Genomic DNA, 18,601 nt, shown 5'->3' with positions numbered 1-18,601 from the left:
TCACTGAAGTGAAAGTGAATAAAGGTTAATAATTTCATATTTTCAATTGTAACCCTTTAATTTTTCAAGCGCACAAACAATGACAAATCAGGTTCACTCTCACTTTGACTTTGATTCACAACTCAAAAAGCTAGTGGTGAAAGTTTCCTTGAAATTCTGACTTTTATCAACTTTCTTAAACATTCTGGCCAAGAAGATGGGGATAGATTGTCCATTTAGCAGAGAGAATTTGAGGTAAGCTACATTATGTGCCGTGAATTGACTCGTGGCTCTTCAACAGCCTGGCGATTTCTGATATGTCAGAAATCCATTCAAATTGTCCAACGGCCATTCGAAGCAGTTGATCTTTCTTGACTCCCCTCTGTACATTTCAAGGCAAACAAATACTCAGTAAAGCTGAGATTCAGTCTGACTCTAAAGTGAGTCGGGCGGCCCAGGAATCAAGTCAGAAACTGGCTCAAATTGTACAGTGTATGTCCAGCTTTACTCATCACTAATATATCATGCATGAAAACTGTTTCTGGCCTTTTCCCCTGACCTTGACCCCACCCTATTTGGTGATGTGTGAACTGAGGCCAGATGCACTGTTGCACTGTTTGAAATAAAAGAAAAATGTGTCAGACAAGCCATATGGAATGTGTTATGGGGTGAGATAAACATACTGTTTAATTCATGTAGTTGCATGTATTACTGAGTCATTAATCATCATTTGTAATCGATTAAATGTACTTTTCCTTTGTGCCTTTTGATGAGTCAGTCAGTTGGGATTTAAATAAGCCACTACTGTAAAGGCGCTGACATGGCCGTCCAGCACACACACTGAGATCTTGTCTGTGTTCATTAGTTGTTAGTGTCAGTTACACTTTCACTTCACGATGGCCTTAACTTAAGCAGTGTGTGAAACTGTGTGTTAGCCTATAAAAAAGCAGTGTAAATTCACAATTACACCATGTTAGTTCTACGTTAGTGATCTCTTCTGCTACATACTGCAGTCAAGTACACACCAGCTGGAATCAAACCTTTTTAATGCCAAATCTGTGCTCAGTACAGGATAGACAGATGTTGTAGCAGACTCCTCCAGATGTTTCGTAGTTCTGCCCCATAGCATGCCCTCAGACAGCTGGCTGGCACTGATGGTCAAGCAGACATAAGCTGTGAAAATAAACCTGCACAAGCAATAAGATGTTTGCTCGAAAATCACTGGACACATTAAAGGTTCAGAAAGTAAAAGCAATAAGAGATCATTTCCTTTATCAAATCAAAAGCAGACTAACAGAAATATTTTGGCAGAAGCTGCCCTTTTGTGCGCCACTCATCATGCTCTGACCTAGCAATTGTGATAGCACAAATGTTGTGCCGTCGGCGTGGGAACTTGATCGGGTCAATTGTTTCCAGAGCCTCGCAGTAGACCCCTTCACAAACAGTGGATTCCTGCTGAAGAAAGGCCCCCTTTGTCGTGGCTAATGCGAGTGTAATACAGTTGCTTAGCAGACATTCTTGTTGAAATCATAAGACATTTCTCACTGTCTGTCTTGCTGTTCTGCCTATTTTTGTTGCAGTGTCTGAGGCATGGAGACGATGGTGAGCAACAAACTTTTATGCCCCAGAGTCATGATCTCCTCCTTGTTGCCAGCATACAGTAATTCGGCCAGAATAGCTTTCTTTGTCATGGAATGAGGACAATGATCGGAAGGCAATCAGATGTGGTTTGTCTCAACTTAAAAAAACGAAGCATCTGTTCTGTAAAAGAGCTGGAAGTGAGATAATGGTTGTCTTTATGCAGCCTGCCTCTCTGTGTATCTCTTTCACTATCTTGGACACAACAAACCCTCCCAGTGAAATATTTAGCCTCCATCGTCTGTGTGGGCCAGCTCAGTGGCAGTCGATCCATTTCACTCTCTTCCTCCTCCTCCTCCTCCTCCTCCCCCCACTGCAAACCTGCTGAAAAAGACAAAACCTCATTTGTTTTGTGTACTCCTGAGATCGATAGCAGCTCGACACTAAAAGAGGCCGGCTAAAGGGATTCTCCACTCAGTCCTAATGGGACAGGCCGGTCTGAGTGTGGAGGATGCTGTTGGCAGTCCAGACAAGTGCTGCCCACAACCCGACCACAACACCATCACCTCCTCTCTGCTTGAGGATTATGCCGAGGTAGGCCAAGTCTGTTAGAAAAGCTGCTGATGATCAGGACGGTCATAAATGACAGACTAATCATTTGGATTTTAGTCAAATTAGCACTAAAGACCAGTCAGATAGACTGGACAGCTGTGGCGTGGTTTGAGGCCCTCTTTGTCAATTTGTAATTTAGGAAATTGCGGCATTGTCTTCCCTTGGGGTTTGACTGAATGGTGAGAGCTCTAGTTGGGTTTGTTTACGCTGCACATTGGCCTCCCCAGTCACCAATCAATCTATTTGAGAAACACAGAGAAAAAATCAGGTAAAAGCTCTTATTCTTTGTTCAACAGCTCCATCTTCTTATTTGTAATTGCTGACTGGATCACTGCAAACATCACAAGAGCCAGAGGTGGCGGAAGTACACAGATTCTCTACTCAAGTACAGATACTAGTATAAAAAATGACTCTGGTAAAGGTAGAGTTGGGGATTGTTTGGGGTTTTTTTTCCAATACCGATGCTAAATCGATACTTGTAACACAGTATTGGTGTCTAAATGGCGTGTGAAGAAATACTTAAAAAATAAGCGAGAAGCACAAAATAGGGTTTTCCACACTGCAGCCCAAGACTAAAGGAGCTATTAGTTCCAGGCTAGGAAAACTTTCACTGGCAAAATCTTGGCACATTTCAAAGCGGACTTACCTTGACATTAGCTTAAGTCTTGCTGGCCCTGAGTTTGTGGGGTTGTCTCCTGCTAATGGACTAAACCCAGGGCTAAAAGGTGTCAGTGTGAAACAGGGCTAAAAGATCAAAGGAGTAGTTGTGGAAAATTCCAAAATGTTCATGTCAGTTGCTGTACCAACAGATATTTAATTCAGGGCCAGTAGAAGTGCAGTGTGATTTTAATTGTCCCTCTGTGAACAGCAGTCTGCTGCTGGCTAACATTTGCCTGAAGAGCTACGAAGTTTACGGGTGTTCTGCGACATTGTCAGCTGCTCTGTCTCGTCGTAGACTGTTTGTCTTCTCTAGCTGTGATTAGTGCTGTGGGGGGTGTGACATCACGGTCAGTTTGTCTGCTGTGCGCATGACGTGACCATCATGCAGAACACATATGTGACAATGATAGGCACAGAATCGGATATGCGACGTTGACTGGCCGGTCCCCTGTCAGGGCCGGACTTGTTGAAAACTGGCCAGTTCTGGTCTCTGGCTAGTCGATCGGTGCATCCCTAGTAAAAAGTATTCCTCTGAGGAACATTTCTAGCAGCTGTTTCTGTGCAAAGCTAATTGAACTTTACCTTTACTTCTGTCATATGTGATACTGATGCATGCTGATACTGGGGATCCACCAAGAAATCATCTTTTTGACGTGTTACTGTCCCATCCATTTAGTTTTAAGTCAGTCTTGATTTAGTGAAGGCACAATGATGCAAAATAAAAACAATCAATAATTCCCCTCTAATGCATCTAAGGAGTAATGTGTGGCAATTGCATGTTCAAAAATGAGTACAGCAGTTGGAGCCATAGATGATATATAAAATAGTTGAAATCCTATTTAATATACCATGTTTATAGTTGAAGCAAGTTGTTTCACACCCCTTCCTCCCCAAACTCAGGGAAGCTCAGGCTGGCTGCAGGAGCACTGCAGGAATGCAGGACGCATCCACCATCATGAATTGACAATCACAAGTGAGGATGAGTCCTCCACTGTAAATTGATCAGTTGTGTATAACTGTCAGGTGTCTGTCGCCAGGTGTCTGTAAAGTTAAGCACATTATCCTGAAAACAAAAGCCCACTGCTCTGAAAATACACTCTCTGGAGCTGGAGTCCAGCACTAATACAAGTATTAATGTTAAAATGTAGGAAGTAAAAGTAAAAGTTGTCAGAAAAATAAATATTTAAATAAATAACTACTATTTAAGTACAACAGCTAAGTATTTGCACTTCTTTTTGACAATAGCAATTGGTGTGTTTGGTGTGAGATCCTTAACTGTGTGTTTTACCTCAAAGACTCGTGTGTCTGCTCCCCTCAGAGCTGTAAGAATATCAAGCATCACCAGAAGTAACTCTGTGGTTGGCTTGATTGACGCGAGAGGCCTCACCACCAGCCATTCAAGGCACATTCTTACGGGGATCTCATATCGCCGGGGGTTGGCCCAAGCTCTCCTGGTGCCTTCCAAGGAAAATAAGCGGCGTGACATCAGGGCTTTGTTTCAACGGCGAGGCCCCTTCTGTTTGTGTTTAATATCGCTCCGAGAGAAGTGGAAAGAGGGCCAGCCAATTCCTCTGGCCCCAACCGCTGAGCCTGGCGCTTCAACGTTGAAGCGACGGTGGTCTCGTGTGTCTGCAGCGCAACACTCTCTATCCCCCTCTCGCTCCCTCTTTCAGATCGCGCTCTCTTTGCTTTCGGATCTCTAGTCCCAGGAGGCTTTGCAGTTTTGACTACAGGGAAATCAGATCTCACAACACTGGGGGCCGTCTAGGCTGAGGGGGCGAAAACAGAGAGAGAAAGAAGCAGAGATGGAGATCGAGAGCAGATATGAAGAGTGATTCTGGAACAAAACTGAGGAGATCAAAGGAGAGGAGGACAAAAGTAAGACAGAAACGCAGAAGGAGGGGGAGAGTATAGATGAGGTGAGAGTAACGAAAAATGAGAGGAAAGCAGGAAAGCAGAAAAGAGAGAACGAGAGGAGGGAGTCTTAAGTGAAGGCCAGCCACGTCTGGGTGGTTTTCCTGAGGACAGGCTCTTTGATACTCCAGCACTCACACTCCAATGCATTTAGACAGGGGTTGACAGTGGTTACAGGCAGCGGTTTGTCTGGCCAGCGAGCTTTGATTTAGAAGACCCTGGACTGTGGGCCGAGGATTTGACTCTTTGATTTTCGTTGGATGGAAAATCGGTGCAGGTTTTTTTTTTTGCTACATTTAATGTTTTCGTCCAACTCTGGAGGCAAATGGCGTATACTTTCCAAGCTTTTCCTTTAAAGTTTTCTATTATTTTTACTCTATTTTCAAGTGTTTTTCAATTGACCCATGCCCAACATGTAATTTAAGTATGACTACACCTACTTAAACACGATTGTCCACTATTGTCTTATGGAATAAACTCAATTGTCTGAACTGTTAATGCAAGGACTAACCATATGTGACAAGATTAGTCTCAAGTGTTTTCTGAGACTTATAAAGTATTGTTTGCAATTGTAATTTGATTTTATTTTATTTGACTATTACAATTTAAAATTACAGCTCTGCCTGGAAAGCCAAGACTTAAACAAAGGTTAAATAGCAGGATAACAAAAACAGCCATGTGGCTCATGTCCATTGTGGTTCACATTGTTTTGTGAAATATAAAGAAAACCAGCCTTCTATTGATAGTAATACTGAGCCAGGCATTGTGTAAAACAGTGGTTTTCAAACTGGGGTCTGGGGACCAAGAGGGATCCAGCATAAAAGGAATAGAATGTTTTTGTTTTCTCATTTTTGGAAGATTTTAACAAATTTGGTCATTTTGATTGATTGTAACTTATCTTAGATCTTAGTTTGTCTAGGCTGTATTATCTTGAATCTAACATTTGTTTCATTTTTTCAGTCTATAATGTTTACTAAAGTTTTTTTGAGTAAGTTGGTGGCAGTAGTGCACACCTTGACACAGTCAAGTTCTTTGACTTACTCTTCCTAAGGTTATTGGTTGCCTATTTTTTCCTATGAAAACTTATTAATGGCGTACTATTGTGGAACAGCCTAAGGCATCATTTACATTTTAACAGTTGCTCATCACTTAATCATCAAATAAAATACACTAAACAATTAAAATTAAACTTAACTCATCTTTAATCATTAATGTCAATCATTTTTTTCCAGACTGTAAAGCAACAGAAAAATATGTTTTCAGTACATATTTGTGGAGACAGATGATGGACCTGAACCATGTGAGGAAGGGATTCAACATGACATCCAGAGAGTCATGTGATAAAGTAAAACTGTGATTAGTTTTTATAGCCCTGCCTCTATTTATTTATTCATTTTCATTGTATTTGACCTTTATTGAAGCAGATAAGTCAATTGAAAACAATTCTCACATATTGCACCATCATCGAGGATGTATTGTGTGAGTGTACAGGACCAAAAATACGTGTTACTTAGAGGCAACAGCATAGATGTAAAATTAGGGGTCAGTGGTTTAATGTGCATCTATTGTGGAGGCCCTTGAAAAGAAAAAGGTTGGCAATCCCTGGTCCTGGCAGTATCCATATTCCACTCTCATATTTGTACAGAAAAAATATATTAGATATCAGTTTTTCAGATAATCAGTATTAAACCTAAGAAGAATTCAAGCAGAGAATTCAAATGTGTCTGTAGCTATTGTGTGGATTTATTTCTAGATGCAAATCGATATACAAGCTGCTCCTAGCATCTGTTGAAAGAATAAGTGTCAGAGATGGATTGTAGATAATTTAAAATAAAATGTTTTGCTGGAACTCCTCCCTGATAAATACTTGCCCCCTCAGACAAATTTTCCATTTGTGTGTGACACGCCTGTCAACTTCAGATCTAGGTGTGTGTGCGCGCACATGCACATTTGTTTCCATACGAGTTCTGTGTGTGTTTGGCTCAGACACACACCCATCAAACCTCAGAAGATGTGAGCAGCACCAGGGAGAGGATACAGGAGGGAAAAAAAACATAACAGGATCAAGGGTGTGTATGTGTGTGTGTGGGGGGTTGGGGGCACAGAAGAAGAAAAGAGAATGAAAGAGGAAAGCTACTGACTAGCTGCTGGCGAGCAATGTTAATAGTCTGTCGGTTTTGCTGGTTTCTTGCCTTTTTGCAGCAGCTGTATGCCGCCCAGCTGGCAAGCATGCAGATCTCGCCAGGAGCCAAGATGACTCCCCTCCCGCAAGCTCCCAACTCCTCTGGTCCCCTCTCCCCCTCCGCCCTGAAGAGCGAGAAGCAAGCATCCAGTCCTGTCGCACAGATTAAGGTGAGTCCAGTGTTACAAAGGTTGTCAAATGGTTTGTATTGGGTTGTTGGAGGCGGACACATTTTAGATTGATAGTAATGAAATCCAGGAGGTGGGTTCAACAAGCAGGAGGCAAAAACAACAGCAACATGAAGAAACTATAGAGGGTATGCGTATGATGTCACAGGAGGCGGAGTCACCACAGTTAAACCCATTGAGCATCAGAAAGAGTTACCATTAGCCTTCAGCTTGAATGCCATAAAATACAAAACACACATCTAAAATAGAAAAAGGTCTTTATGGTGCATAAAGTAACAAAAAAAATACAAGTAAAATTATAAAACAGCATAATAAGATAAAGGAACAAGTAAGTTCAAAATGTGTTTGATAGGAAAACACACAAGAATAGTGATGATGAGTTCAAGTAAAATTAAGAGACTGGAAATTTGGAGTCTGTGTATGGGCCAGTACACACACACACACACAGGCATCACCCCAAATGCATTAAAACTAAAGTAACAAGCCTGCAATGAAGATGTAAAGACTAGAAAGTACAGATATTTGAGTTAAAATGTAGGGAGTAAAAGTAAAAACTTGCCAGAAAAATAAATACTGAAGTGAAGTATACAGACACCTGTACAGTACAAGTACAGCAACAAAGTTTTTGTACTTTGTTCCTTCCCATCTCTGGATAATATTGCAATTCAGGAGATGGGTTGATGAACCAACAAACAGCAGGCAAAGACAAAAGCAACATGAAGACAGTTTGACAACAACTTAGAATCAGAATGTATGACGGATATAAATGGGGAAAAATAAGGTATCTGTGGTACTTAAAGTGACAGACAACATAATAAGACAACGGAAAGAGTGAGTTCAAAATGCACAAGAATAATAATGATGATGATCAGTTCAAGTAAGAGTGAGAGGCTGGAAATTTGGAAGTTGTTGAAACAGCGATCTGCGCATGGGCCTGTACTCTTCACCGTCAATTAGAAACAGCTTATTTAAAAGTCACACACTGATACACACACACAAACACACACAAACTGACACTGGCGCTGGCTGCTGTTTGGCAGGAGCCCAGACCCCTTCACTGGAGAGAGCGTACGCCTCATCTTTACTCGACGACGAGGCAGTAATGGAAGCCATGTGTGTGTGTGGGGCACAGCTGCAACCGGCGTCACAATAGACCGGCGTCAGAGCTCACCACACTCAAACAGTAGTGCTGCGCCTTCCAAAATCCCCACCCTCTGCTAACCCCCGCACACACTCAGCCACCCCCCGACTTTGGCATACCACCCGCAACCAAATTCAATCAATTAAACCTCCAATGGTGACTTAGTTTCACAGCAAAACATATAGTTTAGAGAAAGTTTTGCTTTATAATGGCTGTGTTGCACTATACAGTATATTATTCAAAGCGTCATTAGAAGTAGTGTATTTAGCAATAGCAATACTGGTGAACAGCCAGTTGCATGGAACAAACTAGCAATCGTTGGACAAAGGAGAAGTGGATTATTATGCAAGAGTGACACATTTCGATGCATGTTTTATTTCTGTGTAGAGAAACATGTCACAGTGACCAGGTTGGTGGAGCATGTGCTCCATGTATTGAGGCTGTGATTCCTCTGCAGTGGCCATGGGTTCACTTCAGCTGTCCTATCAACAATGGCATAAAAAAGCCTCCCCCAAAAAGAAAGAAAAAACGTGTCACTATTTTAACAGACCTAACATGTCTGCATATCAGGTAACTTATCTTTTAACAGTCACCTCTCATGTCAACAGGTGGAGGTGGTGTTTGAGAAATTGCTTTAAGACTGTGGTTCCCGTCCTGGGGGTCCTGGACCATCACAAGGGAATTGGAAACAAGCAAAGTTACAATTCACAACTTCGATAGTAAATGTGATCAATGCATTATTTTCATCATAAAACACACTGCAATGGAGAAGGCATTCATAGGAAATGGCACCATCTTTAATTCTCACGCGGGCCCAGACATTGTTGGAAGGCCCACTCTCTCACCCCCACCCCATGGGCCCCAGTGCAGCAGCACTGCCTGCACTGTCTATATTTACGTCCCTGCACACTGGTTTGATAACAGTCTTCTTCCTTGCTTTTGTTGCTGCAAACCTTTGGCAGGCCAGTGCATCACATGCTCTCCCACGTGTGTGTCTTCATGCACATGCACAAAATACTAACAAAATAATAATAATAAAAAATCTTAAAACACTTATACACACAAAAACATTTGTAAAAATACTCACTTGAGGTACAGTAAGCAATTCTGGAGAGACAGAGCCAAGAGGAGGAGCAGAACTGTAGTTTTCTTTCAGACCACCTGAATTACAATACGCTTTAGGGTTACTGTGGAACATTTTCCCTAAAATAAACTGCCTACCCCAGCTTTAATATGCCTTCCAACAGTTATATTTTGATCCTCATTAATGGTGTGTCTGTTCTAACTGACAGGAGGAAGGATCCACACAGCCATTGAACCTCTCAGCCAGACCCAAGACAGCCGAGCCTCTTCGCTCCCCAACGTCTCCAACACAGGGTCTATTTTCTGGAAACAAGACGAGCCCCACAGGCATGGGCAAAGGCCGCATCCCTAGCCCCATCTCCAACATGGGCAGGAACACCTCTCTGGGTAGGTAACAAACTCATACATGCACTCTAACACCAATGTTTCCTTTACCGCTGGGCGGGCAGGACGGGCCACCACAACAGCTCTGCAACTCTCTAAGAAGTACATTAACATCGACTTTACTGACATGTTCAATAAGAATCACAGCGTTTAAATGCTGCTTCACCATGCCAAGAAGAAATTCTGAGGGGAAACACTGACGCTCGCTACACATACATGCAAACAAACAGTCTCATACACCAGTGTATTGTTCACATCTGTACTGTACATCCATCCAGAGCAAACAGTGTAAAACTGTGCCTTCCCCTCAACCGGAAAAACAAAAACATCACCCACCCAAACACCCTTCAGCCCGCCACACACAGACAGACCAAGCAGCGTCGCATGCGCCTGATAGACTGCAGACACCTCAACCCCACCAGCAGACCTGAGTGTGTGTGTGTGTTTGAATGTGTGTTTGTGTTTTACAGGAGTCCAAAGCCCTGTATTTAGCCCCAATGAAAACCCCGGCAGCGGAAGCAGTGAAACCCAGCACACGTTATTTGGTTTTTAAGAGCTTCCTCACATCATTGTCTGCCCGCGCTAGACCTTTTATGCCCCTACCTCTGCTATCTGTTATTAAGGCCAATCTAAACCCTCTCATTATATCCCCCCAGAAAACAATTTCGCCAGCTCCTCTGGAGTGGCTTTGAGGACGCGTCGCTTGTGTTCCCTGCAAAGTTATTTTTTGCCCATTTTAACGGCCACCCAAGCATACAGGGCTTCCTATTTGTCTGCTAATTAAACGAGGAGGGCGACGGAAACTTTGCATCCTTTTATTTATTTTTTTCTTATTCCTCAAATGTGCAATGGCTTCAAAAGTTTTAAGTGCTGCACATAAACAAGGGGGAGGAGGTTCAGTCATGTTTAGACACAAGTGGACTGGAAAACAACTTTGGCAACATTTGCTTCCCAAGACTGGAAAAAATACAAATTTTAGACAGAAGTGTAAATAATTTTTCACAAGAATTGTTTTAAAAGTTTGATGACATTTAAAATCTTACACATAACACATGCACCAAACTGAAGTCAAACATGGTGGACTCACTGTGGAAGAGGGCCTGTGCCTTCTGTAGGTAGAAACAGCTCATTCTAAGGTAACAAAAAAAACCCAACAATTCTTATATACACTAATGAAAACAATTCTGCCATATTCTGCCAGTAAACCTTCATAAATCATACACACTGCACATTTAACTATTTAATAATGGTACTATAAAGAACTTTTCTGAAAGGTTATCTTTGATGACACAAGTCTCAAGAACCACAAGAACCATTTTCTGATACTTGCTTTGTAAAGACTGCAGGGTTTCGTAACATGAACTCTTACTTTCACTTAGTCCCCATACCTTAAAAACTACTTGCTTAAAGTTATTGTTTTAAGTTGTGTTTTTTTCATTTTATGGTGCAGGCCCACTGTGTGCAACCAAATCGTATAAACTTGTGTCCACCCTGTCCCACAGGTCGTTTGTGGGTGGGAATGTCTTGTCCATCCCACATCCTGTTGATTCACATGAACAATATTACTGTAAGACATTTCCTGAAAACACTATTTTGCATGAATAGACTATCACCCAGCTGTTCAAAATGTTGCAGGTGCTGCAGCTTGATTGGCTGTTTTGATGCGAGCGCCTTTGAATTTTTTTGAACAGGTATCCCAGTATACAGGGTTCAAAATTAACTTTTTTGTCCACCAGCCAAATTTGCAGTGAGTGTTGAAATTTTACCACTTACCTCCTTTTTTGTTGACTGGTTAGTGAAGCAAATCACTTGCATACTTTACCAGCATTTGGCTCATGGCTGTTGCAAATTTTGCCATCTCTCAGCCTGTTTTGTGAGGCAACTTATTTGCTTCCCATAGACAACGAGTGAATTTTGTTGTCGGTTAGCTTGTGTACAGTGGGTCTGCACCGTTAGCATGAGACATTAACATGCAGTTTCCTTCCAAAGTTTGAAGTGGCAATGTTGGTAAAACTTTATGTCATGTCCATATATACACCAAACAGATCTGTTTAAGAATCTGATGACAGCTGCGGGATTGGTGCTCATGGTGCCAGGATATTGTCAAATATGATAAAACCACTTAACCATTTAAGATTGGCTAAGTTTTTCTTCTAACTCAAACTTCAGTCATTCCCTATTTAGTCATTAATACTTGATGTTGATGAAAACACCCTGGGTGGCCTCTTGTATCAAAGCCACAAACTCTTGGCTCTGCTTTCCTGTCCTGTCAGTCAAAGTGACAAAGAGTTGTCCCTGTCTGCAATCCTGTCCTCCCCTCTTAGACATCCTGTCCAGCCTCAACTCCACAGCGCTGTTTGGGGACCAGGACGCGGTGATGAAGGCCATCCAGGAGGCCAGGAGCATGAGGGAGCAGATCCAGAGGGAGCAGCTCCACCACCAGCAGCAGCAGCCGGGACACCAGAGTCTGGAGGCCAAACTGTCGGCCCTGAGCAGCATGAGCCTCAACAACGGCAACAAGGTTAGAAGGACAGACAGATCACATGTGGTCCCATAAGAAGACACAGACTCACTGCGCTGATAAGGTCTATAAGAATCACATGGTCTAAATGCAGTTTTCAAAGGCATTTTCTTTCATGTGGAGAAAGAATTCTGATTAAAATGCTCATGAGTCTGCATGCACACATCCACATGAACCACACAAATGCAAGGACTTATATAATGTACAGTGCATGTGACACACATCAACAGGCAGTGACATTTACCCGAGTACTGTACTTTTCTGAGGTACAATTTCAAGGTACTATCATGTGAGTATTTCCATTTTATGCTACTTTGTGTTTTTCAGCTATAGTTAGTATTTACTTTGTAGATAAAGATTTTACATACAAAACATATGATCAGCTTTTAAAATAGGATGCATATTAGGGATTAAAACTCAACAGTACGTTAAAAAGATTTAAAAATTAGATCCACCTGGAACAGTTCAAACTACATATAAATGCTTCAGCAATAATAATTTGACACTCTAAATCAGGGCATTTGATGCATATTTTATACTTATACATAATGAGTATTATGTACTTAAGATAATTTAAGAAAATGTTGCTTTTATAACGACGGTTTCCTGTCAGAAACAGCTGGCTGAGAGCAAATAAAGCAGTGAAAATATTCTAAGTACAGTTTATAATTTAAACTATCCCTTAAAAGCAAGCTGTACCTATTGCACATTTTTTTTAAGTAAGAGTAAACAACAAAATGCAATACAAGCAATAAAATGCTCACAGAATACACACAAAAACCCTCTTTTGCCAAAATTCTGATTCAGCTTTCTTGGATTAAATTATAATAAGCCTTTTTACCTTTTAGAGGGAAAATAACCCCCTCTTAGTCCTTTATTTTTGGCCAACTATTTGTCAGTACACTCTTTTTATGCCTTTTTTTTTTTTTTTTTTTTTTTTACATATGAGTAAGCTTTGAATGCAGGATTTTATTTGTATTGGGCTATTTTTTACAATGAGGTATCACTACTTTTCTTTCAGTAAAATTTGCAAATACATCTTCTAAGAAGGAGACAGGATCTATGTTGCATTTACCTCGATAGTGCAATCAGATCCATGTAATATTCTCTGTTACTCTCATGTACACACACACACACACACACACTGATGGATCTCCTCACTCCTGTGTTACATTTTCCTCAGTATTTCATTGGCTGAGTGTTCAAGGTTTCTGCTCAGCTCATGCACGAGTCTGAAGAATATTCATGGATGATATTTGGTGTTGTTTGGCTCGGGCTGCAGCTCTTGAGGACTTCTCTTTTCTCCTCTCATCTCCACGGCCACCCAGAAGCCAACAGCTTTGAAGAGGGAGCAGCTGGGCCAATGACAAGTGATGGTTTTGGCGTGTGAGTGTGTGTGTGTTTGTGTGCCTGCTTTGACTGAGACTGAGTGGGTGTTTTTTTGGAGAAGAGATGGTGTTAACATTAGTGTGTGTGTGTGTGTGTGTGTGTGTGTGTGTGTGTGTATGTGTGTGTGTGTATAATGGAGTCCAGCTCTCCACTTGCCCTGGAGGGGGGATCCCGGCCTCGGGGTTTTAGCCCAATTAAAGGGCCTTTCTCAGGGAAGGGACCTCCCCCCTCCATGCTCACCTCTTCCCCCGCTCATGCCTCCCCCCTGGGCTGGAGGAGACAGCGGAGGCCTTTGTACCAGGATCTCATATCCAGAGGGAAATCCATATTCCAAAACATCTTCAATCAGTCTGATCAGCCAATCACACATCCCAGGGATCAGACATTCACTAAAATAGGGAACATGATTAGACCGGCTCTCCTGCGCAATTGATCCCATGTTGCTTGCGAGGATGAGGAGAAGGAGGAGAGAGGAACTCATGAATATTTTAGGGGTGGAGACTTTGAACCCACCAACCCCAAGTAGGTCATGATTGGTGCACTCCAAGGATAGGCTGTTTTGAATTTTTTGGACTTGTTTGCTTTGCATCTTCAGGAGAAAAACATCCAAAAATCTGGCAAAATATATCTCTGCTGTACTTCTCCTCAGTCCCAAGTTGATTTTTTTATAAGTCATTATAGTAGTAAACACTGAGAAACTCATAAATATAAATTATACAACAGCCTATACTAATAAATTGTTTATTAAGATTTAATGTGAGTTGTCTGCTGCAGGTCTGGCGAAAAACCCCAACGATGTTCCCAAATAAGTTTCTGCTTTTAAAGAGCTTTTTGCGTGAAGTTAACTTCGAAATGATCATAGATTAAAGGAATAGTTTGGAATATTTGAAGCGGGGTTGTATATTGATAGTCAGTGTATTAGCTACAGTAGATGCCTGTCAGCATGCCCCGAGTTTGGGGAAGCAGAGAGGAGAACCAGCATGGAAGCTAAGCATTGTGCTGCTGTGGACACGATCGGCAGGGTCAGCAACGCAAGGTATTTTAGCCACTTAAAAAAGATTCACCTAAAAAAAAAAATCTATATCTAAAATCTATATCAGTTTAGGTGTGCGCTATATTTACAATATTTTCATTGCTTTAACATGCTGTCAGACAGCTTTTTCCAACAACTCTTCTGCAAGGTAAAATTACTTATTTCACCTTGGAGTTTGGTTGGCTTGGAGAGAGTGATATTTGGTGGTTTTCCATAGTAAAAGGTGTCAGATGGCAAAGTAAAGCAGTGAAAATATTCTAAATATAGCTTACATGTGAACTGATATTCTTTTTTAAGTGGCTAAAGTACCTTTTTGCTTCCATGCTGATGCCTTACTCTGCTTCTCCTGATTCAGGGTGAGTCCGTCGCCATCTACTGTAGGTAATACACTGACGATAGATATGTACCTCATACAGCCCCACTTCAAAAAATCCAAACTATCCCTTTAAAGAGCTTTAAGAGTTAACAAAGTTAACTTTGAAACAATCACAGATTAAGGTGAGTGTGTTGCCGGGAAAGCCCTACATGCTTCTCAGGCTCTATATTTTCCAACTTTATAAGAACAAAACCAAAGCAATGCAGTAATTTGGTTTATAGCTCCATGCCTCCTAATAAAAAGCTCATTTGGAAAGTCTCAAAGTAATTGTTTCCGGTTCGAGGACGACAGCAGGGCCACGGTGTTTGTTGTCAGTTTGTTATTCGTTACCTAACAACAGCAGCTCAAAGACTCTTTCTCTTAGCTTTAAATACATAATTTTTTCTTCGGGACGGAGTCGTTTTTTTGTGTGTGTTTTCTTTTTTTCTAAAGCGCTCAAAGGCTTTGCTCTGTCTTAAACAATTCATGGATGGAACTTGCTGGATACTGAGAGTGTGACTCACCCGCTCCACCTCGGGAGGCAATGAGACCAGCTCTTTTTCTTTACCTTGGATTTGTGTGTTGTTTTCTGTTCAGCGAATAAATTTGTTACTCAAATCCTCCCCTTAGAAACTTTGAGGCTCTGCCTGAGCCTTTTTGTTTTATGACATTGTACTAACGCAGTGTGTTCGGCCTCTTTGGAGGGAATGAGACAACTGCTGCATCTGAGTGTAATACTGAATGATGAGCTATTTATTGCCCGCGCTGATTCGACTCAAAGGGAGCCATCGCAGTGACGTCTGAGTGTGTGTGTTTGGGTTTATTTCGCTTTCTGTTTATGTATTTTTGTCCCAGAGCATTCATTTCAAGCATAGACGACATAGACATTTCCCTAAGAGCTGAAACTGATCTCCTTTGTGTGTGTGTGTAGGTGTGTGTGTGGGTGTGTGTGGGTGTGTGTGCGTGTGTGTGTGCGTGCGCACGCGTGTGTGTGTGTGTCCTGGCTCGGCACTGGCCTTGGCCATGTTAATGTCATTATAGCTGGTGTACAGACGAGAGGCCTGGCCAGTTAGTGGCATTGTTGAGTATCACCTTACGCTTACGTTGCTTCCAGCTGGCCTGCGGCTGCCAAAGCTCACTGAAATAGCCACTGTGTGTGACTGTGTGGGTGTGTGCATGTATGTTTGTGTGTGTGTGTGCATAGAAGCCTGTGTGCACTTTTTTTTTCATCTGAGCAGCCACAAAACACACACTGGAAAACACCAAGTTTTTGAGCAATTGGCACATAACTCAACACATGACATGTTTTGGATGAAAACACCAAAATCAACCATGTTTTCCTGGTAGATTGTTCACTCGGGCTCTAACTCATCAGAATATAAAGTGATGAACGTGTAGAAGTGTGCATGGTAAGTTATCCTAAACATGCGACAGCTTTGCACAAGAACTTGGTAAAACGTACATGAAATATGATAGAAAAATAATACACTGCTTCGAACCACAAGGGACTACTTTTCCTGTTTCCATACAAGGGGAACACAGAGGGTGATGGCAGACTGAGTGCAGGTAAATCGACAGGCCACATAAAACAGAGCAAAAAAAAAAAAAAAAAGAAAAAAGTTTTTGTCACTCCAAAATCTGTTTTCTCACTTTGGGGAAGATGCTGAGTATGCACACAATCACTCAACAGCTGATTCTATATTGCAAGCATTGAATGATGGTGTTTGTGCCTATAATAATAATATATGAAAGCTACTTCGAGCAATGTAGAATTACGGAGGAATATTGATTTTAGGAGCCCCTGTGGACAAAAACAGTAGTGTTTCCACTCCCATAAAATATAACCTGCAAAATATAACATCAAAAATAAAATTATCTCAATACAAATCTCCTCTTACTTCATGCTTATTAACTGGCTAACATACCACACTCTGTTACTTTGCCTGGAAAAATGTAAACACATTTAATCTGATCTTCAAGGAGAATGAGATTTTCTTGTGGATGGTGTCGTTGGCTTATGTAGGTCATATAGAAGCGTCAGTATTAAGTTGATACATTACGCAAAAACAAGAGCTGCATCGTTGCTTTAATTATACACCAGCTCACATCTTCCTCCTCAAGATCCTCAAAACCAGCTCAGCAGTTGGTCGAGATTTTGCAGCTATATGAGGGGCCTTTTGTTAAAATAAGCTCAACTGTTAAACTTTGAAATGCTAAACTCATTGTCAAGCATGAATGGTTTTAGATTACAGACACATTAGTAGCCTACTTAGCATAAACAAATTAGAGCTTAATCATCATTGTGGACCATTTTACTTGGAACACAACCGACAAAAATTAACAATGTTGGCTGTGTGTTTCTTGAACTGCTGTATTGTATTGAACTGGAAACTGGAAACGATGACCATTAAATGAAAAATCTGTTTGTCATCATAAGTCAAAGTAAACAGAAGTTATACTCATCTAACCAGACTATTTATAAATCATGCATTTTTGTAATTGTTAATTAAATTGTCTTAAAGTTTTAACATGTAATTCCTCTCAGACTAAGTCTTGAATATTTTTAGCAAGTATTCTTAACTTTTGTACAGTTGTGAAATTTACCAGATCTCTGAATTTCAGGCTAATTAATTTTAATGTGGCCCATTATAGAGAAATGTCTTTTGTCTGTAGCCTGTTGAATAAAGTCTGTCGGCATGCTTGCAGTTTCTGATGTTGAAGCGGAATTAAGTCTGGAGGAAGGCGAGGAGGGAGGAAATGGTTGTATAGGAGTTTATATTGGCTCTGCTGGTGATTTTGGGCTTTGTAGGAAGCGAGCCTGTGAAACCGACAGCTCAGACGCTTCCAAGTCTTGATTAAAGGTCGACGTAATGTTGCTGTATTTGAAGGCTGAATGATATACATTATAATAATGTACACTACAAAGCTGAGTCTGGCACCTGCAAATAGACTGTTGAGTGTCTACTTCTTTGGGGTTGGAGCCTCAAGGGGTGGTGGAGGGCTGGTGGTGGTGTTAAGGGCTATGAATAGGAGGAATGGTGAAAAGGAGAAGGAGGGGAGGAGGAAAAAAAACAGAACAGAGCTGACTGACAGCTCTATCGGCACATAGAAAAGTCTGGAGAGGGAAAGAGAGAAAGAAAGATGAAGAAAATAGGAAGAGAGAGGGAACGCCGGGAGGGGTACTAAAGAGGTTGCCAAACTTGATTGGCCCGGGAGGAGACAGTAAACGGTTGCGGGTCAGCTGGAGGCACGCCGTGCTGGCGGTAGGCGAGTTGTAACTGTGGTAATGAGCTCAATACGGTGTGGATAAAAGAAAAAAAACAATGTTTGGAGCGTTACCCTAGCAACAGTGGAGAGACGCAAACGCCAAGAAGAGGAGAGACCAGGCGGAACAAAAAGAGTCGGGTGTCTCTTAAATTTAGAAATATACATTCAGCAGCAATATTAGGCTGACGACTCAGTGAAAGCAACACTGTGTTAAACATACTGCAGCGGTTCAGAGGGGATTTGTTTCTTTAGTACTTGTTTGTACAGACTCAGTGTGTTTTTGTAATTAACTTGATATTTTTAATTAGTCGTCAA

General features: G+C 41.5%; 1 protein-coding gene across 3 annotated transcripts in view; it reads left to right on the top strand.

Annotated features, from left to right (window-relative positions):
• Nucleotides 1-18,601, top strand: part of LOC146316543 (transcription factor SOX-6-like) — a 151,564-nt gene that overhangs the window by 117,398 nt on the left and 15,565 nt on the right. For 2 of the 3 annotated variants that reach the window (XM_084734169.1, XM_084734170.1), the window contains exons 10-12: nucleotides 6,946-7,095; nucleotides 9,547-9,724; nucleotides 12,046-12,242. In XM_084734169.1, the coding sequence (XP_084590295.1) occupies nucleotides 6,946-7,095; nucleotides 9,547-9,724; nucleotides 12,046-12,242 (525 nt within the window). The remainder of the gene's footprint in view (nucleotides 1-6,945; nucleotides 7,096-9,546; nucleotides 9,725-12,045; nucleotides 12,243-18,601) is intronic. The other variant, XM_084734171.1, reaches the window with a different exon arrangement.

Source organism: Lutjanus erythropterus, chromosome 13 (genome assembly GCF_056507025.1).
Source record: "Lutjanus erythropterus isolate fLutEry1 chromosome 13, fLutEry1.hap2, whole genome shotgun sequence".
Classification (NCBI taxonomy): domain Eukaryota; kingdom Metazoa; phylum Chordata; class Actinopteri; order Lutjaniformes; family Lutjanidae; genus Lutjanus; species Lutjanus erythropterus.
The sequence above is the reverse complement of the archived record's forward strand: the minus strand, read 5'-3'. Positions and strand labels throughout refer to the sequence as shown.